Genomic DNA, 24,391 nt, shown 5'->3' with positions numbered 1-24,391 from the left:
CTTTAAAATGCCCTCTTTCCCTCTTCCATCGGCAGAGCTCCTCTGAAACAAGCAGGGGAGGAGTGAACCCGGAGAGTCTTTCCTTCCTTCATTCTGTCCATCCGTCATGGTAAACTCTCTTGTTCTCTAAATTTACCTTCTTGTTTTCTTGTTTTCTGTTGTTGCTACTTTGTCTATTTTGGAATGCTAACACTGATTTTGGTGAGACAGTTTTGGGGTTTAGGGTTTAAGGATTTGCCTCTTGTGCATTTCGTTCCTTACTGCTTATGTTCCGCATTCTAATCGTCAAGGAAATCCGATCTCGTAGAGGGTGTTTACATGCACTCACCGTTTCAGAAAACAGGGATAATATGGGATATTAGTGCATCCAAATTGCTCTCTCTCTCTCTCTCTCTCTCTCTCTCTCACACACACACACACACACACACACACACACGGGTGGTGTGAGTGATCTGAAAATTCGTAAGAAATGGATGAACTCGAGCTCGTCAAAGAAATGCAAGTTATCATCCATATAGGTGATAAAAATATGTTTCTCTATAGTTTCATAGGAACTGGTAATTTTGGAATCCCTTCTAACTGTATCTAAATATTCCATTGAAATAATCACGTGAAATAGCACGCATGACTACTAGAAGTTTCACAAAATTTCCGCTCCATCTATCATACCTCTTTTCTAGTCTTCTCTCCCCCATAGCTTGACAAACGTATCAAACCGCAATAGTGTTAACTAATTTGGCCTATTCATTTGTTTTTTCTTCAGTTGATATTTGTTGTGGCTCTTACATTGGATTGCTGGATGTTCTAGTTAAAACTTTAATCGAATGCAGGCTGTACCAGTTAATCCCAAGCCTTTCCTGAATAATCTCACCGGGAAGCCCGTCATAGTGAAGCTGAAGTGGGGAATGGAATACCAAGGTGATCTTTGTTTGTGGTTGATGTGGATAATATTCTACTGGTATGATATGCTGTTTGCGGCCTAAAAGCTTGTTTGTCTAATTTAGCTTCTTCTTTTTTCTGTTATCAGGTTACCTGGCTTCAGTAGACTCATACATGAATTTACAGGTAGCTTGAAGTTTCTTCCTTTTGTTTGTTCAACCAGGAATATGCCTTTCATGTGTTGGTGGATATTTTATGACATCAAACATGTTATGCTATTTTATCATGTCTATACATGCAGTCTTCTCATCTTTTAGGTTGCTATGTGCAGCTTGCTAATGCGGAGGAGATTATTGATGGGCAAAATGCAGGGCAGCTTGGTGAGATTCTCATCAGGTAGGTATTTCTTGAGTTCCTGTTTGTTCTTTCCTTCTTCCTGGTTCATGTTTTTGTTTTTGAGTACTTCCATCTAGGGTTTATCCCTCAAAAGGTTTTGAAACCTGTGACTCCTCATCTAAAATGGAGGTGTTGACGAATCGTGTAAAACAAACACTGACAGGAAGTATACCTAAATTCGTCATTAAGTGTGTGTAGGGAATTTGGCGTTCTCCTCAGCTGGTCGACGCCCACAATGAGGCCAGGCCTTAGATCGACGGTGAGCAGGACCCTTTTCCACGATATCAGAATGTGGAATTGTTTTGGCAGGATAAATGCTATGAAAGTCTCGTCATCTTCATAGCCCCTAACCCCTTATATAATGAGAGAATAAGGCAGTTACGTGAATGTGGTCTCTTCACATTCACGTAACTCCCACCCACTAACCCCATTACGTAGTTGTTTTCGTCGCAAAAATTTTTCCGTCTTCCCTTCCTTGCAGAAGAGAGAGGAAAATGCTTTCGCGATTCAAACTTGACCGAATTTTGGAAATTGTTTTGAAATACTCGCCTCCGTTTTCGAAAATTGCGGGCAAATCCATGGGATGGGGCTCGACCTGTCGGTACGAGGTTCGACCGTTCCTGCCGCCTTTAACAGGGGTAATCGAACCAAGGACCAAAAATTGTGCTTGACTTAGTAAAATTATCGAAATTGTGTTCTATCCTAAATGCACAGAGAATTCAGGCATGTGTTATGAGATTTTGAAAAATGTAAGTTGGAAAAATATGATGTATGCTTAGAAAAGAAAAGCATTTCTCAGGAAAAAGATGAAAATCAATCTCTCAGGAAACTCAGACGAAGAAGATTTGAAATCTCGGGAAAGTTTATAAAGATTTGGAAAATCTTGAAGAAGTGAGAATCTCGAGAAAATCTTGAGAAAGTTTATAAAGACTTGGAAAACCATGAAGAAATGAGAATCTCAGGAAAATTGAAAGTTTATAAAGACTTGGAAAACCATGAAGAAATGAGAATCTCGAAAAAAATGGAAGGAATTCTTGAGAAAAGATGAACGTTTGAAAAGGAAAGCATTTGTCGGGAAAACTCGGACTTTGAGAATTTTCTTAAGAAAATGATAGAAAATTTATAGAAAAAATCTTTGGAGAAGGAAATTCAAAACTTAGGAAATTGGATTCCTGAGAATCTTGTCTTTTGAAATGTCTGAAAACCAACTTGGATTCTTGAGAAAGAGGAGAAATTCCTTTTGAAAGTGTCTTAAGAAAATAATATTTTCAGGGAAAATCACGGGAAAACTTTGATTTGGAAAATCCAACTTCGGAAATCTTCATAGTTTCTTGAGGAATCGATTTTCAGAGAGTGAAAATTTCTTGAGAAAATCATGAGAAAAACAGATGATGCAGATGATTTGAATAAATGAATGCACTTTGGAAAGATTTCTGAAAAATTTGTTGGAAAAATATGGATTAAGCCAAAGTAAATCCTTCACATATTTTGACTGTGGCCATGAACATGTTCAGAGTTTATTTGAGTTAATTCACAATATTTTGAAAAATTGGAAATATGATGTGCATTTTTAAAATAGCCTAAGAGTGTTGGCTCAATGTGACTGGTAGAAAGATGATGGATCTGGGTCTCGTCCATATTCCGACTAGGGCCGTAAATATGGACTCTACCGAGTTCATCAACTCTCTAAGAGTTGATGCACGTGCCATTCGTGTTCATCCACAGTGAATTTTGAAATTTGAGATATATGAATCATAGAATCAGGATATTGAAGGAATCAAACTACATGAGATGCATCCTAATCTAAGCAGTAAAAGTAAATATTATTCCAAGTTTGATTATTACATCATCTGACATGAATCAAAAAAAAAAATACGGAGTATAAAAGAGTCAGTATCCTCCAGCTTTCCTGCAAAATAAGAATTAGTACAAAGAAACCAAGGAAATGGGTATATATATATATGATATATACAACGAAGAGATGTATATATATATCAAAATTGCTAAAATTGGTGCTAAATGATATGTAACAATGGAAGTGTATTTACATGAGAAATTAGATACATGGATGCTCATATATGTAAATAAGTGCACATGAAGGGATATATATATAAGCATATATATATATATATGTATATATATACATAACATATATATATACATATATACATATACATATAGGTAGATATACATAGATATACATATATATATATATGGATATATATATACATATAATGAGAAAATATACATATTAATGGAAATTCCATATAATGGGTAAAATCAGAAAATACAGGTATATACAGTTTCTGTAGGGGATTTCACACAGTCTTATTTCCCAAATTATAATGTATTTCTCTGTAAAAATGGGTATGGAGCTTCCCTATATATCCATAACAAAGCATATAAAAGATGGTCAAGAAATCATGAATGGGTATTAAAATATCCATTCATGAACATGTTCGATTATCCAAACTGCACTCCTGCAGAAAATCATGTTTATGGCATAAGATCAAGTTGGTTTCCAGGTTGAGTGCCTTGTAGGCACTTCCACAAGCTCCACCTCCTAATTCTATACTGACTTTATACCTTTCCATCATTTTAATTCTACAGCCCCCATTGGGGGTACCTCACTGAACTTCTAATTGAATACTTACACAGGTCATGCTAATACCAAGTATTGTCACTTGCTTGAACTTTGAAAATTGAAACTTCTCTAAACAGGGACACAAAATAAAACCGTTTTAGAAAAACCCACTTTTGATGATATAAGTGGTTAAATGTCACCCAGTACATGATCGGCACTCCTGGGTGCAGCTTCTATCAGCTGGATTAAACTGATATAATCTGTAAACAACCAGGATAATCTGCAAAATTTAGGCCTATTTGTTGTAGGTGCTGCATGAGATTTCTCATGTATATATATATGTGTGAATTTGGGCATTAGATATAGGTGATACCGGAAGCTTGTTGTTGGTGAGGCAGTGTTTAAGGCTGAACATGAGAAAAGCAATGGTGAAGGTGTAGTGAAAATTGTGGAGTTTTGAAAGTGCAGCTGATAGATAATGAGCTATCTTATAACAAAGGCAAAAAAAAAAAAATTCAGCAAGACATCTAACATCAAAACATCTAACAGAAATTGATGAGAGGGTCGATGAATGATAAGCCAGCCATTACTCATAACAGCGTATAGGCATGATGTCAATCATGGTGAACAAATCAAAAACAGAAAAAAAAAAAACTTTTAGAGTACTATTGAACTTATTAAGCGAAGTATCTATAGACTCACTAACCCCAGAATAGAAAACTTGAACATTTTCATTAAAAGCATGTAATGCATCACTTATGCCTTCAGGTGAAGCTTTGGTGACAGAAAGGGACTCAGAAACCATAGTTTCAGATAACATCTTTTTACCACAGAAGTAAGATTTGGAGGCTCAGACCCACTGGAACCAACAGACTATAACTGTATAGATGAAAATGTTTTTGGTTCTGCAGGACTATTTTGGCTTGTCAATTCATTCATCAGAGTGTTTCCAAACTCAGACGGAACACCTATATAATAGACTTTGTCTGCAGATATCAATGAATAACTATGCTCCAGTGGTTCACTGTAAGCAAGATCACTGGAATGCAAAAGTTTACTAGTTTCATCTGCGTAGAAGGCAATATTCTGATCTTTAGCACCATTATTACCAATTAAGTGCATGTATGGTAGATCTTTAGTAAACTCATCAACAGCTGATTGATCATATCTTTCAATATGAGAAAAATAAAACGTTGTAGTGTGTACTCTGGAGAAATACCTTATCTTCTGGGATGTGCTTCTCTTCAATGAGGAACCTTCCCAAGTCAGGAGTTCTTAGACAACCACAGACAATCGTGTACTGAATGTTCAACAATGATAACCAGATTGCCTTGTATATCCCCTGTTGGTGGGCTGAAGAAGGGGCAGAGCGGGCTAGATCTCTGGCTGGTGGACTGAAGGCAGATGGTGAAAACGCTGGCTGGGTTGCGGTTGGGCTGAAGTGGGGATGGGCAGCAACCGTTGGCGGTGGAAAATGATGGCAGGAACACGTTGGACCTCTGCTGGTGGACTGAAAAAGGGGCTGAAACGGCTGGGTTTCTTGCCACAAAAACCAGAAAATCAAAAATTTCTTTTCCACCTCTCTTCCATCGGCCAGGCTCCCCCTTTTAAAGATTTTCCACTCCCCTTTTCAAAAGATCGGAGCTTTCCCCTTTTGAAATTCCGTTACACTTCTCTTGAAAGTTTTTTGAAACTGTAGAATTAAAGGTAGTCATTTTCAAAAGGGCGCCTCCTTATGTTTTTTTCAAAAAAATGTGTTTCATTTACCTAAGTTTTTAGGTAAGATGGAAATTTTTGAAAGTATGGCTGTGGCGCCGTTTGGGCTGTTTCCTTTTAAATTTTTAGGTAAGCAAATTAATAAAAGAAATAATAAAAAAAATGAATAGTGAAATAAATGAGAGGCTTTTATGGAAATGTCATCTCAATCCACTTTTAAAATCCTTTTGAAAATAAAGTTTTGTTTTGTTTTTGCAAGTCTTTTATTTTCAATTGGGGTGCCACATGTGTGTGGGCCCACTAACTATAAATAAATAAATATTGAGAAATTAAAAAGAAAAAATTGCAAATTGGTACGAACTTCGGGTGGGTCTCGCTTGAGAATAAACAACTTACCTGAGAGTCTGAGTATGATGCTAGTTCAAAGGCGGGTCCCGCTCCATTTATTTGAAAATACGAGATAAAACATTATTTGTTTTCAAGAATTTGGAAAAATTGGTTTTTTAGGGCAAAATATGGATAAAATAAATGTAAAAAATTTTGTAAAGAGATTTAAAATCTTTTTGCAAAAAGTTTTGAGATAAAATCTTTAAAATCAATATCCAAATATCCAGATTGTTTTTCTTGAGAAAACTTTTGTAATTCAAAGTCCTGGGGGTAAAATGGGAAATTTTGGTAATTTTGAATACCCTGGGTTTTAAAAATCAATTTGAAAAAAAAAGTTTAAAAATCAATTTGAAAAAAAAAGTTTAAAAATCAAATCTGGATTTACAATTTTAAAAATCAGGAGTTCTGGATCTCAAACTGACATGCTATGCAGTGAAATGATGCAATGCTATGCAAAGACATGTTCTATGAAATGTCACTTTGAGCTCGGACTTGGAAATTTTAGCTTTTTGTCCAGAAAAAGGATTTTGAAATTTTGCAATTTGAAGATGTCTCTGAACCTAAATATAGAAATTTTGAGGCTCATGAATGAAATTTAGGACTTTCTGCAAGGTTCAATCTTGGAAAATGACCATTTTGCCCTTCATTGCTTCTGAAGAACTGAAATATGATGATTGAGGGCGATGTCAAGAAGGTGAGTAAAAATTTGGGGTGTTTACAGTAGCCACTAATGTGACCCACTAATGGGTGTCAAACCGGGTCACACTGTGGGTTGGACCCATTGTAAAACCCGAAAATTTTATAAAATTTTGCAAATTGGGCCTGGATCCAAATTACAGATCCAGGACCCATAAAGGGGTTTTCCGCATACATTTACCTCGTAAATTTGATATATACGTATAAGTATAATAATTTTTAATTTATTTAATAATTCAGAGAATAATCATTCAATTGGGGTGCGTAGATGGGTATGGGATCCATATACCGGATCCATATACATATGTATATATTTATATATATCTAAATATATATATATATATATGTGTATACTCATAAATAAATAATATTTATATTATTAATAAAATAGAAATATACATATATGTATATATATATATTAAGCGAATTCGAGGATCCATAGTTGGATCCATTTGGATCCAACTTACGAATCCATATTGATGGGGGTTAAATTATATGTATAATGTTAAATTCCAAATTTAATAAATAATTAATAGTAATTAAAAGAAGAAAAAAATAAATAAAGTTAGTATGGAGGGTCGGACCCACAATTGGATCCACGAATCCAACTGAGGATCTGGCACTCATGGGCGAACCGGGTCCATTATTAAAATGGACCTAGCATTGCGGGTCACGGGTTTGGACCCGGACCCGAGTTCTTTTTAAAAGGGGCAACCCGATAAGGGTTGCCCGATAAACCCTAACTGGAAAAAGGAAAGGGGGGAAGGGGGGGTTACGCAGGGCGTAACCGACCTCCCCCTCCCATCTCGGCAAGGAAGGAGGGGGCCTGGGGCCGATAAAAGGGGAGTGAAGAGAGGGTTATGCCCTCTTCACTCGGGCTCTCTCTCTTCCCCATCTCTCCCCGTTCCTCTCGCTCGCTCGGTGCGCACACGCCGGAGGAAAGGAGGTTGCCGGCGAGTTGCGGTCAGCCACACCCACCAAAGCCCCTAGCGAACACCTTTCTTCACGGCAGCAGTGAGGAGCGTCAGCCTCCAGCCTTCGATCGCCGGGAAATCCATCGGAAAGACAGGTACGGTGCTTTTTGGATTTCGGGGAAGGAATCGAACAAGGGTTCGATTCCGTGCGATGGTTTGAGATGGGTTCTTGGAAAACCCTTCCTGGGGCTATTCTTTTTCTCAAGAATCATGGTGTTTTCAGTATCTTTTAGATTTGGGGATGATTGACGAAAACTCCAATTCAGTCGAAATGGGGGATTGTATTTCAATTTCTTGTTAATTTGATGATGCTAACTTCTTAAATGATAAATTCTCGATGTTTAGCATTTTATGTGAGTTTATTTCTTTTATGTATTTCATTATGCTGCATGTCATAGTGTGGAAAGGGCTAAAGATATTTATGCTTTTGGGTTTTGTATCAGATCCTTTGTTTTGTATAAAACCTGTCCTTCATTTTGTGCATACAGATTTGATACATTCTGGTTTACCATATCAAATTAAAAAAGAAAATATTTGAATCTGTGTAATGTTCCTCATTCAAAGAGGATTGTTGTGATATTTTTCCTTTGTTGGAATGATGTAAATGATTGTTGGACGTGGGAGATATTTTCTGGAGGTTGATATTTTATGTAGGTAAGGGCGGGCTAAAAGATGAGATTAAATTTTAGAGTACCATGTAGCATTGAGTCATTGACTTTGAAATTGGCAGCAGGTTTGTTGAAGCGTGCAATGTTGGAAGTCTTGATGGGTTAGGGGAACCCAGAACTCTTTTAAGTGTCAATAGAAATAAGTCCGGTCCAGGTGCTGTGTGCGTGAATAAAGCAACAACTTGTTCTATATGTTTGGCTGTCTTGTGGAATCGTCAGTCGTATGGTGTAATAGGTATACTGATATATACACGAGGATAAATGTAAATGATAACATATGAAGACTATGTTTTCTTTGCATGCTGATATGGTATCCTAAGTTCTAACCATTTTTTTTCCTGCTACCTTGAGGTAGTAATACCCAGGTTAATTGATCCATCCTGGTTATTTCCAGGCCAACCAGAGAGAGGGTGGTAGGGACTGTGCTAGTGAAGAAAAATAAAAAGTTGATAGTGTTGTGTTGTTATGGGTGAAGAGGATGATGACAAATGGACAATATGATAATAACATTGAGAATTGGAAGGCAATTGTAAATAAACTATAAGTCATTTTATGTATAGAAATTCTTTTAGAAGTGTTCATTTGGCTACAATAGTCTTAATCAATGGCTTTATACTCAGTGTCAATAGTAAAGAAAAAAAAACTATTATGTTTGCATTGCATTTTTGGCTTCTTGCAATACTGCTTCTAACCATGCATCTCTTTCACAACAAATTAAGTGGTTGTAAAATACTCTCTTGGAACTTACTTGGAAGCATACCTCTTAGCATACTAAAGTCAAAGTTTTCAGAAATATTGTTTATATTCTCTTAAGCTTCTTTTGAATTGCTGAAAAAGCTTTCCATCAGTTGAAAAGGGAGAGGAAAGAAACTCAGCTGATTTAGGAGTAGTAGCTGTGAAGTTCTGTTTGAACTGTTTATGTTTCCTTTTTAACTGTTGATGATGCAGAAATTTGATTGTTGATCTTTTAATGACAAAGAAATGGCTAGTTGAAATGTCTATTTTGACTAGCGTTAGAACCAGTTATCATGACCATTGTGCAGTTTTTGACAATTTTAGTCTGGTTGTTTTGTTATAAGTAGTGAGTGGAAGGATAGCATAAGATCATGGGTTGTGTGGAACCCTGCCAAGCCCAGCCGAATGGTGCTGGACTATATTTTTACAAAGGAAAATATGGTAAATGCCATTTCCTTAACTGTCCATGCTTGTGGACAAATGACAAGTCGATTGAATCCTTGTTCGTGTATAGTATGGCTCATATGGAAGATTAGCTTAGCACTTTAATTTTTCAGAAATACTAGCTAATCGTGTTAGACCTGGCTCTTTGCATACATGCGAATGAAAATGCTAATATGCTTAGACTTGATTTGTTGTGCTTGAGTTGGATATCGTTGTCTAGTTGTTTTCATGGGCATGAGTAATCATGGAAGTAATGTTTGATTTCTTGAATCTACATGCATGGGTATTCACATGATATAATAAAATCAATCAAGGAATGAAAATACGCATTTTGGTATAAATAAGTGAATCCTTGCACATGAATCTTTGAAACCATGCTTGTGAGTGTTGTTGTTTCATGACCATGGTTATATTGGCACATATGGATGTGCATTTGAAAACACTGGTCGTGGAGATTTATGTTTTCACTTGACTGTTATGACTATGGTACACATGAGTGTGAGCATGATTCAATTATTAGTAAGACTTCTTGAACATGTGCACTTGATTTATATGTGAAATGGTACATGTACACTCACACACTTAAAGAAACCATGGATTGGTTAAGACCCATATGTGATGTAGGTAACACACACATATTGAAAATGCATATGAATGAATTATGACATGCATATGTTTGGGTTTATATTTGCATGAATATATATGCTTTTGGCATTTTGGCCTAGTGTTATAAATGAAATACTACTTGGTTTTATTATGTGATGCACCGATGGCCTATGGGACCATCACCGGCCTGGAGAGCCGTGGGTTTGGTTTTCTTTTATATATGTTTTTAAAAGCATCACTTAAACCACATAAGATGGTTTGGCACATTACTACACTGTTCTAGTGGTTTATACGGGCTGGAGTCCCGAATGGGTCCCTGCAAGGGAGGGTGCGGGTTTTCACTTTACTTTTGCATATGTGTTGCAAACTTAAAGAAATGGACTTAATTAAAAATATAATGAATAAGAACAGTGTAATATACCTTCTGGGATATCTCATCTGGAGTATGAGAATCTTAGTTATCCGGTCTTGGGGAGACTGTGAGGATACAAAAACTCTGTGTGCGTTGTTGCCCCTGAACCCGATATTGAGGTTCTTCTCCTGACCACGGTTTTAGGGAGAGCCCGCCACTTTACCCGGGAGTGGTGTGTTAGTCACAACTGTGAGTTTATGGTACCAAGGAAGTGACACTTGTGGGCGTGGGGTGTCCCTTGTGTCCCCGAGACATTAGATGTGGAGGTCTAATGTTCCGATGGATGGTGCTGTTTCCTGATATCGGTCGAGGGCTAAGTTGGAACCCAGTAATAAAATACAAATTGTGTGTTAAGCTACCCTGAGAACCTACTTGACCTCGGGGTTTGTACCCGTTTGGTGTATCCGCGGGCCACGGTAATTAAAAAGAGAAACTTAAAGATGTGTGCATTTAATAGAGCATGCATATGGAAAGATGGGACTTAAATGAAAGATAACAGAAGAAATCATGCATTGCACCTAATCATGCATTTTTCTGTTATGCATTAGATCATGCATGTTTGACTCATTCTTGATATCATGACATCATTTGTTGGTAGCATATGACTTACTTTGTGAAATCATGCTGAAATGTTTGATCATTTAGTTATTAATATATGACACTGTTTACTGTTCTTGACTGGTGAGTAAATGCAATTATTGGTAGTTATGGATATTTAGATGTTGCAAATTTTATATCTGCACTCACTCAAATCACTGCATGAAATCTTATCCATGTTCTTTCTCTCACCTGGTTTCTTTAGAAGTAGCTGTGCTCAGAATTTTGGTTCTGACACCCTACTTTGTTGGTTTTTCACAGGAAATGTTGAACAGTAAAGTTGGACATGCATCTGGGGATGGATGAGTTATACTTGGGCTTGTCAGCTTCAATAGAGGACATAATGGCTCTTTCTTTTGTCTTTCAGTTCTTTTAATTTCTGCAAGTGTTACTTTACTTTCAGTTGAAGAAAACCTTGTCTTTGAAATTTTCTTATTCATTAATAAAAGAGTGATGGGAATGTCGGTTTAGTAAGCAACGAAGTAGTGATGGGAGTGTAGTGAAGCTTGGTGAGCAAGATATACCGGTGAATGATTATTTCAAATATTTGGGATCCATCATTCAAAAGTACGGAGAAATTGATGGAGATGTAAATCATAGGATAAAGGTTGGGTGGATGAAATGGAAAAGTGCTACTGGAGTGCTGTGCGATCGTAGAATGCCATTGCGGTTGAAGGGAAAGTTTTATAGGACGACTATTAGACCCGCTTTACTATATGGTACGGAATGTTGGGCTGCCAAGAGACATCATATTCAAAAAATGAGTGTAGCTGAGATGCAGATGCTTAGATGGATGTGTGGAAATACAATAAAAGATAAGATTCGGAACGAAGAGATACGTAAGAAGGTAGGTGTTGCACCCATTGAAAATAAGATGCGAGAGAATCGTTTACGGTGGTTTGGACATATTCGGCGAAGGCCTAATGATGCTCCAGTTAGAAGGTTGGAGAAATGGGAAAATATATTAGTTAAAAGAGGTCGGGGTAGGCCTAGGAAGACTTGGATGAAGATGATAGGAAAGGATATGAATGCTTTGAACCTCACCGAGGACATGGCGTTGGATAGAAATGATTGGAGGAAAAGGATTCATGTGGAAGACCCAAAATGAATTTCTTTTTTGGTTCATATCGCTGACCCCAATTGTTTTGGGATGAAGGCGTAGTTGTTGTTGTTGTTGTTGATTAATAAAAGAGTTTTAGTTGGTTGATATGGATGATAATTGCAACTTCGTTGTGGTGGATGGGCTATCCAATGGAAAGTGGAACTGTGAGGACCCCAGATCTCTGGGAAGGTTTCCGCAACTCTTAAAAAAAAAAATTCCGCATTTTTAAAGGGTATGGATTGGGGTCGTTACACCCATAACCCATAATGTCCAACATTCTCCTACTTGACCCATTGACACCAAAAGTGTGTTAAATTGAGGTGTATACCGTTATCTCGATTTAACACTTCATGTGGGTTCACATGCCACCCTTTATCACAAGGATGAATCGTATGAGTCATGGATATGAACACTCCTTTATGAAATGTCATATTCCCATGTACTACACTACAATTCACCTTAAGTGCTTAGGCATGTAGAAAATTACCTTTATGAATAGGTTGGTCTCTCACCTATTCTATTGGTCATTTTAATATTGTTATTCTGCTATTCTCTCTAACCCATATGAGAGATTCTTTATGCAAAATCAACAATAACACAAAACCTTAGAGAATCAAAACATAAACACAAATGTGATCACATAATGTATTGTCATACAGCAGAAGGAATCAAAAAGACCCATCCCCTTTACATGTTGGGAATACAATCCCGGTGCTAGCCCTTTAGTAAGGGGATCCGCAGTCATTTTCTTCGTCCTAATTGTATCAATACATACCAGATGATTCTCAGTCTTTTCTTTAACAATAAAATATTTTAACTCCATGTGTCGACATGATGTTGAGCTCTTGTTATTTGAAAAGGACACGGCTGCTTCATTATCACAAAAGATCTTTAGTGGTCTCTCAATAGAGTCTATTATACTAAGACCCATAATGAAGTTTCTTATCCAAATGGCCTGTGACGAAGTCTCGTATAGAGCAATAAATTCTGCCTTCATGGTATGAGCAACAGTGGTAGACTGCTTTCCACTTCTTCATGAGACAGCACCACCCGCTAGAAGGAAAATGTATTCAGTAGTGGATTTTCTATTATCAATGCACCCTCCTAAGTTCGCATCAGAGTATCCAACGACCTCTAGGTGGTCAACTTTCCTGTAGGTCAACATATAGTCTTTCGTTCCTTATAAATAGCGCATAACCTTCTTCGTTGTTTTCCAGTGCGCAATGCCTGGATTTGACTGATATCTACCAAGCATTCCCACAACAAATGCTATATCAGGTTGAGTGCAGGTTTACGCGTACTGCAAACTCCCAACTGTCGAAGCATATGGTACAACATCCATTTGAGCCTTCGCAATATCATCTTGAGGACAGTCCTTTAAGATCAATTTATCTCCTTTCACTATAGGTGCCGAACAAGGAGAACAATTCTCCATCTCATATCTTTTAAGAACCTTAATGATATAGGATTTCTGAGAGAGGTTAAGGACACCCTTAGTCTTGTTACGACGGATCTCGATTCCAAGGACATAAGTGGCCTCACCCATGTCTTTCATATCGAAATGAGAGGAAAGAAAATCTTTTGTTTCATATAATAGACTCAAATCATTAGTTGCAAGAAGAATATCGTCAACATATAAAACCAAAATTATGAACTTACTCCCACTAGTCTTAATGTAAATACACTGATCAACAATGTTTTCAGTGAATCCAAAGTTCATTACCTGATTGAACTTCTTATACCACTGGCGGGAGTTTTGTTTAAGTCTATAAATTGACTTATTCAATTTGCAAACTAAGTTATTCGAGTCATCCATACTGAACCTAGGAGGTTGTTGCATGTATACCTCCTCATCTAGATTCCCATTCAGGAAGGCAATTTTCACATTCATCTGATGCAGCTCTAAATCAAAATGAGTTGGTGGACCTCCATACAGGTGCTACAGGTGGTTCAAAATGAGTCTTTGTATCCTTTTGCTGTTGTATATCCTCATCAACAACCGAATCTAGTTGGGATTGATATTCATTGACTGGACTTTCTCTTACATTACTCGAAGGAACAATGATAGAGAAAATCGGGTCTTTATCCTTAGCAGGTGTGAAACCTGAATCCTGCATTTTCTCAAAATCAATATTTTGTGACGCATCTATCCCAACAGAACCATTTTCAAGAAATCTTGCTTTATCTGTTTCCACTATCTGTGGTGTATGAGATGAACAATAAAACCTAAAGCCTTTCGATCTTTCTGGATAACCAATGAAGAAACCACTAGTTGTCCTAGGATCAAAAGCTTTTATATGTGGGTTATACAATTTAGCTTCTGCTAGACATCCCCATATGTGTATATATGATAAAGAAGATTTTCTACCTGTCCATAACTCGTAAGGAGTCTTTTAAACAGCCTTCGTAGGAACCTTATTCAGAATATGCACTGCTGTCCTAAGAGCTTCACCCTACAAGGTCAAAGGGAGGTTTGAGTGATTCAACATCGCTCGAACCATTTCTTTAAGCGTACGGTTTCTCCTTTCAGCTACACCATTCTGGTAAGCACTACCAGGCATGGTATACTGAGGTATAATGCCTTCCTCTTTTAGAAATCGCGCTAATAAACCTTCCTTTTGTCCCATCTCAGTGAACATAATATTCGCCACCTCTATCAAACCCGACAACCTTAATAACTTCACCGGTTTGTTTCTCTACTTTTTTCTTGAAGTCCTTAAAAACCTGAAAGACCTCTGATTTTTCAGATAATAAGTAGAGATACATATACAATGAGTAATCATCTATAAAGGTGACAAAATATTTTTCACCCGTATAACACGGTGAAAAAGGGACGTACACATCCGTATGCACTATTTCTAACTTTTCATTGTTGTGTTTGACATCTTTCTTATATGTGTTAGACTGCTTAGCCTTTATGCAGTCAACACATGGCTCTATATTTGTAAAATCAAGGGATCCGAGGATTCTCTCTTTCACGAGTCTTTAGACTCTCTCTTTCGAGATATGTCCTAACCTCCGATGCCAAAGCAAATAGGATTGATCATCCTTTAGGCCACGTTTATTGTCAATCATTGTGTTCTTAATGGAGTGAAATTCCCGAATTTGAAATTTGGTTCTTAATCGATACTAGCCATCACACATATATATGCAGAACCTATATTCATTGAATTTTTCATAATAATAAGTTCATATTTTTTAAATTTAAATACAAAGTCAAACTTATCAAGTTTTGAAATTGAAATTAGGTTCCGACTATAAGATGGCACATAAAATGTATCGACCAAATCCAATATGAATCCTGACTCCAACACAATTTTGCAGGTCCCAACGCTCTTGACATGCGAGCGCATCTTATTTTCTGAGAAGATGCTTTTTTCATGCTTCGTTGGTTCTCTTTTGTTCAGAAATGCCTGCAAAGAGTTGGCAATGTGCATCGTGGCACCAGAATCAATCCACCAACTATGCAATGAAACATGAATTAGATTGCACTCATGAGAAATGAATGACTTATTACCTTTATTTTCGAGTCACTTCTTGTACTTCAAACAATTCACCTTCTTATGCCCCTTCTTTTTGCAGAAGAAACACTTTATAGAAGGGCCTCCTAACTGGGATTTAGCTTTCGCCTGAGAGTTTGAACTCTCCCCAGTGGCTCTCTTCTAATTCTTCTTTTTGAATGAGCTTTTCTTTGGCCTCGACCTCTGTTTATCCTTATAAGAGGTCATATGTGCACTTGGCACCCTCTCACTTTTCAATCTCTCATCTTCCTCAACACACTTGGCCAATAGGTCATTAAAAGATCACTCATCATTATGTGTGTTGTAGGAGATTTTAAAGGGTCCATACTCAGTGGGTAACGAGGTTAAGATCAGATGGACTAAGAAGGAGTCAGAGATGACGAACTTCATGTCATTCAGTTGAGTCGCAATATTCCTCATTTCCAAAATGTACTGTCGGATGTGACTGTCACCAACATATTTCATAGACACTAATTTGGACATGAGCGTACTGACCCTTGCCTTATTAGAAGTGACGAACTGAGCCTCAATGACTCTCAGAAATTCCTTCACTGTCTCACGGTGAGGAATGGCACCTCGAATATTCTTAGCCACCCGAGATTGCAAAAGCAACAGGCTAATTCTGTTCGAGTGCTCCCACTTCTCAGAGGCAGCCTTCTGATCGGCTGTACTCTGCTCTGTAAGAGCGGGAGGTTCGTCAATTCTAAAGGCCAGATCTAAATTCATATAGCCCAAAGTGAATAATACGATTTCTTTCCAATCAGAAAAATTTGATCCGTCTAAAATGGGGATATTACTAGAACCATCGATAAGGAAGGAACCTGATAAAACAATGAACGAAAACGGAAAGACATTACTATTATTGATCAGACGAGACTCATGTTGAAAAGGTAAAAGTGAGACCCTTTATTTTCAACTTTTCTGAGACAAGCATAGTTGAGCCATTATCGTTCCACTTTGGTGAAAACGATAATACTCATAGTTGTTTCGTCTCTTCAATTCTCAAAGAATTGACTTCAGTTGGTGAAACTAGCAGATCATGTAACCATGAGGCAATTCAGCACTGCACCTTTGGGTACGAACATGCTTCATGGACTGGAATGCACATCTACTATCACACCCTGCGTAAACTTGGAACACAACGACCTATCTTTAGGTAGAATCGATGTTTCATAAATTCACACACAATCATAATAACGAATCTTAATACGGTCTAAAGAATCCTTAATTAACACGACTCAGATCACTTTGGTGACTACATGAATGGGTCAATCAAGATCTTTTACCGAAAATCCTATTTGTATTATGGAGCACGTCCATGTACACATTTTAATGCATGTATATTCATGACATAATATAAGTTCATGCTTCAACTAATATACATAAACTAATTGTCATGAATTTAGTTACAATTCATGCTTAAAACCATCATGCACAACTTAACCAACGCAAAATACATGAATTAACATGCATAAGTCATGCATTATTTAAAATAAATACTTTATAAAGCATGAAAAATAACAAAAACATGCTCATACGGGTAAAACCCAGGGTCCTCAAGTAAGAACCGGTCTGAAACTGCCCCGAACCAGTCATCAAATGGTCCAAACTGGTTCTAAACCTTATAAACCGATACCAAATATGAACAAAAGTTCATAAAACCCTATAACCGTATGCCAAAATCCCTGTATCTTCATAAATCCATGAGAACAGGGTCTTAGCATCTCAGAACCGGTGAAAAACGACTCTGAACCGGTCCCGAAAAGGGTCGGATCAGGTTTCTGATCCGGTTCAGTCCAAATAGTGTCTGGATCCTGCTTAACATGGATCCGACCCGGTTCAAATGGAATCCGGATCTGACCCGACCCATACTTGATACGGGTCGGACTCGGTTCGAAACAGACCCGGGTTACACCCGGTCCAAAATGGACCCGGATTAGACCCGGTCCGAAACGGTCCCAGGTTAGACTCGGTCCTAAACGGACCCGGGTTAGACCCGGTCCTAAACGGTCCCGGATTGGACCAAACTTGTAATGGATCTGGATCGGACCCGGTCCTAAATGGACTCGGGTCTAACCCGATCAGAGAGAGACCTGATTCTTTCCAAATTAGACCCGGAACCATTATGGGTTCAGGTCAGATCCAAGAATCAACTGCAGACCCGATCCACCCAAAATGGGTTTGGATCGGGTCTGTCATCGGGTCACCACGTCGGACTTTATCCGGTACCCCTGTTAAAATGAAACAGAAACCCTCAGGGAAACCGAAAGGGTTTCCGCCCTTTTCGGCTCCACGGCGACCCACGTTGCCAGACGGCGACCCACGTCGCCTGCCGGCGACCTGCGTCACCCCACTGACGACTGACGTCGCCCCACGACGACGATGTGATGCCCTGTAGTCCGATGGCTGAAGGAGCAGAGGAAAAAAGGGTACGACACCAGCAGCAGCGCCGACAAGATCGCCGGCGACCGACGGTCGATCCAGCCGGCACATCGCCCTACGGCGATCGTCCAATCCGACGACAGTCCCGGCACCGGCTGATCCTGATGGAGACGGCAGCCGTTTTCGGATGCCCAAATATCTTTCGGCGACCCACGTCGCCCGCCCATCAGCGACCCACGTCGGGCATTCAGCGGCGACGACAAGGCCGCCGTCTCGCCTCTCCGGCGAAAAGCCACCAGCCGAAACCCCTGCTTTTAAAACACATCGGCGAGGGTAAACCCCTCTGCAGCCCAACGGCCACAGGAGATGTGGGGACTTACCTCTATCGATGATGATCGGTCGATAATCGACGACCCAGCGACCACACCCCTCCACAGGCGACGCATCCAGCGGCGATCCCGGCGCTGGCGGAACCTCCCTGCAGCCCGACGGCCACAGGTATACAACGATCCTCCCGTTTTTTTTTATCTGCCACCGGGATGTTTGTCGCCCCACGACAATAGTTGCCATCCTCCGGCGACCAAACGTCGCCCCATAGCGACTGGCGGTCACCTGTGAAGGTTGTCGCCCCACGGCGACAGTCTGCGAAAAACAATGATCGCCATCCTCTGTCGCAAACATCTGCCGGAATGTCACCCCACGGTGACATGCTGTCTCAGAATCCAGAATTCAGACAACACCGAGGCGGAATGCCGAAAGGGCCTACACGGCCACGCGCAGCGGAAATGCGTGGGGTGGGCCCATAACCCAATGTTGGTGAATCCTGTAAAACAAACACTGACAAGAAGCATACATGAATTCGCCATCGAGTGCGTGTAGGGAATTTGGCGTTCTCCTCAACCGGTTGGCGCCCACAATGAGGCCAGGCCTTAGGTCGACGGTGAGCAGGACCCTTTTCCACGATATCAGAATGTGGAATTGTTTTGGCAGGATAAATGCTATGAAAGTCTCATCATCTTCATAGCCCCTAACCCCTTATATAATGGGAGAATAAGGGAGTTACCTGAATGTGGTCTCTCCACATTCACGTAACTCCCACCCACTAACCCCATTACGTGGCCACTAATGTGACCCACTAATGGGTGTCAAACCGGGTCACACTGTGGGTTGGACCCATAACCCATAATGTCCAACATGAGGAACTTTAGATTCAATTATCACATTAAAACTGCTATCTTCTTTATACGAGGAAAAGTGGTTGTGTTCTTTACTTTGCTGTTGTGTACGAGTGCTTCTGTAGCTAGGCGGTTCTTTACTGTTAAATTGAGAGGGAGAGAATGCGTGAGAGCAGATAAGGTATGCCTGTCTGAAAGCAGATTAGGTAAGATCTGTTTTCACAAGTGTATCATCCTGACATGCTACCTCTGTTGGACCCACTTATGAACATCTCCTTTGTTAAAATCACATCTTGATGACTAAAAAGATTAGGAAAAATTGTAGTTATATAAATCTGTATATCCCTTTCATTGTTTCATAATTGAGGGTTATGATTTATGAACCTTTTATAAAGAATCAACACAAGGTTGTGAGAAAGCTAAAACCATGTATTACAATTATAAGATTCAGAACATGTAAATGTTGCACTTCTTTTCACCTCCAGCATTTTTATAATCCCGTCATTCATTTGTTACCATTTATATTTAACCTGAAATTACTTATGCAAATAAATTGGAATAATTTATATTTTTATTCCATTATATCCCACATTATTGATTCAATCACATGATCACAACACCATTTATTGTAGCTCCTCCACTATCTAAGGTGGGTTGATTGTGTTTCCCTTCAGCGATAATCAAAATATTTAGGAATGAAAATGCTAATTAGTTGAAGCATGGATAACCCTTCAAATTGGATTAGTGAAAGCTGAGGAATTTGAGAGTGTGGATGTCTATTGGAAATGGGGGACCCAATATGCATGGAATGAACGCTGAATTTAGGAAGCATAATAACATGGGGTTTTGGTAGGCCTGTGACAGCCAGCATAAAAACTTTGTCATATCCTATGAAAATGAACCAATATGAGAATTTCGTTGGGGCGTTCCCTACTGAGCGACGCGCTGTACTCTCTAGGCCCGGAGGCAGTGATAAATGTGCAAGGGTTGCTAGGTCGTCGCCCAGAAGCGACGCGTCACACCGGCGCCCGGGTGTGGTGTCAAATAGGCAAGGGTTCCCTCACTTTGTTGGACGGGTGGGGGTAAAGAAGTTAGTCCAAGACCATAAAATTAGGTTAGCCACTTGGAACATAGGGTCTTTAACTGGTAAGTTGGTAGAGTTAGTAGATGTTATGTGTAGGAGAAAGATTGATATTTTATGTCTTCAAGAGACCAAATGGGTAGGTGAGAAAGCTAAAGTGATAGAACCTTGGGGATATAAGATTTGGTATACAGGAATAAATAGGAATAGGAATGGAGTAGGGATTGTTATGAGTCGTCAGTTTATAGATAATGTAGTTGAGGTCCGTAGGAAGGGTGATAGAATTTTACTTATTAAATTAGTATTAGGTATGGATATTATTAATATTATTAGTGTTTATGCACCTCAAGTAGGTTTAGATGATTCCATTAAGCATCAATTTTGGGAAGATTTAGATGGAGTAGTACAAGAGACATCTTATGGAGAAAAGCTTTTCATCGGCGGTGACCTTAATGGACATGTAGGCATTAGTAGGGATGGATTTGAGAATATCCATGGAGGCTATGGTATAGGAGAAAGAAATGAAAGTGGAGAAAGGATTTTAGATTTTTGTTTGTCCTATGATATGATCTTAGCAAACACTTGGTTTAGGAAGAGGGAGTCTCACCTAGTAACATTTAAAAGTGGGGTTAATACGAGTCAGATAGATTTTTTCCTACTTAGAAAGAGAGATAGGAGTTGTTGCATCGATTGTAAGGTTATACCAGGAGAAAGTGTAGCTACACAACATAGAGTCTTAATTTTAGATCTTAGAATTAGACAATGCCGCAAAAGGGATAGACATAGGATAGATCCTAGAATTAAGTGGTGGGCACTGAAAGGAGCTAAACAAGGAATGTTTGTAGAGCAGGTAGTTAAGGAAGTTGATTGGTGTCTCGAGGAGGATTCATAATCAATGTGGAATAAGATAGCGGGTGGTATGAGAAAAGTAGCTAAGGAGGTATTGGGTGAGTTTAAAGGCGGTGCACCACTAGGTAAGGATACATCATGGTGGAACGAGGATGTCAAATTAGCTATTAAGGTTAAAAGAGAGTGTTATAGAAATCTAAGTAAGAGTCGTGATAATGAGAATTTGGAGAAGTATATGATAGCAAAGAAGGAAGCTAAAAAAGTTGTTCGAAACACGAGGGCTAAGGTATATAAGGAGGTTTATGACAAGTTGGATACCAAAGAAGGCGAGAAGGATATTTATAGGCTTGCTAAGATGAGAGAGAGGAAATCGAAGGATTTGGGTATGGTTAGATGTATCAAAGATGAAACGCAAAGGGTTTTAGTCAAAGATGAGGAGATTAAGGAGAGATGGAAAGATTATTTTGATAAGCTATTTAATGATAGTCATGCTCAAGATCTTGGAGACTTCTCCATTCCTTTTCATGAGATAAATCGTGACTTCATGCGCAAGATTCAAAAGAAAGAAATTGCAGAGGCTTTGAAGAAAATGAAATCAAGAAGGGCAGTTGGCCCAGATGGTATACCTATCGAGGCTTGGAAATGCTTGGGAGAGAAAGGTTTAGAATGGTTGACAAATCTTTTTATCTTGATTTGGCGAACAAATAAGATGCCTAATGAGTGGAGGAAGAGTACTTTGGTGCCTTTATATAAGAATAAGGGTGATATACAAGATTGCACAAACTATCGTGGTATAAAACTCATGAGTCATACTATGAAACTTTGGGAGAGGGTGATTGAGTCTAGGTTGAGGAAGGTTGTCATGATATCGGAGAATCAATTTGGTTTTATGCCTGGAAGATCAACTATGGAAGCTATACATCTTCTTAGACAACTTATGGAAAGATATAGAGAGAGGAACAAAGATTTGCATATGGTTTTTATTGATTTAGAGAAGGCATACGATAGAGTACCTAGGGACGTTCTCTGGTGGACAATGATGAAGAAAGGTGTTTCTCTCAAGTACATTAGTATAATTAAAGATATGTATGAAGGAGTAGTAACCAATGTCCGCACTTGTGGAGGGGTGACAACCAATTTTCCGATAACGGTTGGGTTACATCAAGGATCTGCTTTAAGCCCTTTCCTATTTGCGATAGTGATGGATGAGCTTACGAGATCAATTCAAGAAAATGTACCGTGGTGTATGTTGTTTGCTGATGATATTGTTTTGATTGATGAGTCTAGAGTTGGGGTTAATGCTAAGTTAGAATTATGGAGACAGACATTGGAAGCTAGAGGTTTTAAGTTGAGTAAGAGTAAGACTGAATATATGGAATGTCGGTTTAGTAAGCAACGAAGTAGTGATGGGAGTGTAGTGAAGCTTGGTGAGCAAGATATACCGGTTAATGATTATTTCAAATATTTGAGATCCATCATTCAAAAGTATGGAGAAATTGATGGAGATGTAAATCATAGGATAAAGGTTGGGTGGATGAAATGGAAAAGTGCTACTGGAGTGTTGTGCGATCGTAGAATGCCATTGCGGTTGAAGGGAAAGTTTTATAGGACGACTATTAGACCCGCTTTACTATATGGTACGGAATGTTGGGCTGCCAAGAGACATCATATTCAAAAAATGAGTGTAGCTGAGATGCGGATGCTTAGATGGATGTGTGGAAATACAATAAAAGATAAGATTCGGAACGAAGAGATACGTAAGAAGGTAGGTGTTGCACCCATTGAAAATAAGATGCGAGAGAATCGTTTACGGTGGTTTGGACATATTCGGCGAAGGCCTAATGATGCTCCAGTTAGAAGGTTGGAGAAATGGGAAAATATATTAGTTAAAAGAGGTCGGGGTAGGCCTAGGAAGACTTGGATGGAGATGATAGGAAAGGATATGAATGCTTTGAACCTCACCGAGGACATGGCGTTGGATAGAAATGATTGGAGGAAAAGGATTCATGTGGAAGACCCAAAATGAATTTCTTTTTTGGTTCATATCGCTGACCCCAATTGTTTTGGGATGAAGGCGTAGTTGTTGTTGTTGTTGTTGTTGTTGAATAACATGGGGTTTTGATTGTTTATCAATTATTTAGGTCAATTTACCAAACGTTACAATTGTGGCTGATCAAGCTATAAGTTGTTTCTCTAAGAAGAAAATTATTGACTTTTTTTTATAGATAGAAAATTATTGACTTTGAATCTGTAAATGCTTAAAAATGTAGTAGTTGGTTATGCAATAAGTAGGGGCCGTGCTTTATTCTTTTCATATTTAGCTACTCTATCAAATGCAAAATAGTGGTTTACTTTCTGTTTGGTATAGACATCATAATTATCATGCTTGCTTCAAGTAAGTTTTCATTAGATTGCCAAATATAAACATCATGACTATGCACATTACTGCTAATATTTTGAACCATTAATATTGGTAGTGCTTTCATTAAGTTGGCTTGATACTTTTCAACATGTCAATTTAGGTGCAATAATGTTCTCTATATTCGAGGCTTACCTGAAGATGAAGATATGGAAAATGCAGAGGGAGGCTGACAATCGGTGGATTTAATGACTACTGCTAGTTCATTCTTCAAGATTTCAATGACTTATTCATGTTGTTATGGAGAACGTTGCTCCAATACATTTCTGCTAAGTTTGTCTGTGTTTTGGTCCAGATATCTTTGAAGTTTTGCATTTACCTATGTAGCAACTCCACTTACATCTTAGTTGTCGAAAATCTAATTACTGTGACTTTCTTTAAAACTCAACTTTTGGATAATTTTTTGCAAAGCATTATGGAGTAGAGAAACTTGAAAAAAAAAAGTTTACCAAAACATGAGAAAAGAAAAGCCTCAGTCTTGAAGCAGTGAACCCTTGGCGTTGAACGCATGACAGTATACTTTGTTAAGATTGTACAATATATTGATCTATTTCTTGGAGGCAATTTAAAAGCGTTGTTGATTAACTTATTTGTAGTCATCCTCTGCCGTCTTGGATTTTTTTCCAAGCAATGATCCCCTTTCTGCTTCAGGAGTTTGTTGAGCACATGACAAGGGCATAAACAGATCAAATAGTTGGATCGTGTGATTGATCATCTCAATCCAAGTTTTTAAAAGTTTGAATCTGAATTTGAAATTTTATATGGTAA

General features: G+C 38.6%; 1 protein-coding gene across 2 annotated transcripts; it reads left to right on the top strand.

Annotated features, from left to right (window-relative positions):
• LOC149844971 (putative small nuclear ribonucleoprotein F) lies at positions 1–23,921 on the top strand. Of its 2 annotated transcripts, XM_089995407.1 has the most exons (5): positions 1–109; positions 831–918; positions 1,028–1,065; positions 1,211–1,275; positions 23,727–23,921. In XM_089995407.1, the coding sequence occupies exons 1-5, from the start codon at positions 107–109 to the stop codon at positions 23,794–23,796; spliced, it is 264 nt and encodes an 87-aa protein (XP_089851533.1). In that variant the 5' UTR covers positions 1–106; the 3' UTR covers positions 23,797–23,921. The 2 variants fall into 2 exon arrangements, with proteins under 2 accessions (XP_089851533.1, XP_089851532.1); XM_089995406.1 differs by lacking the exon at positions 1–109 and having other exon boundaries at positions 825–918.
• The last annotated feature ends 470 nt before the right edge of the window (positions 23,922–24,391 follow it).

This window comes from Nuphar pumila, chromosome 2, assembly GCF_984573655.1.
Source record: "Nuphar pumila chromosome 2, dmNupPumi1.hap1.1, whole genome shotgun sequence".
NCBI classification, from domain to species: domain Eukaryota; kingdom Viridiplantae; phylum Streptophyta; class Magnoliopsida; order Nymphaeales; family Nymphaeaceae; genus Nuphar; species Nuphar pumila.
This window is presented reverse-complemented; position numbering and strand designations above follow the sequence as displayed.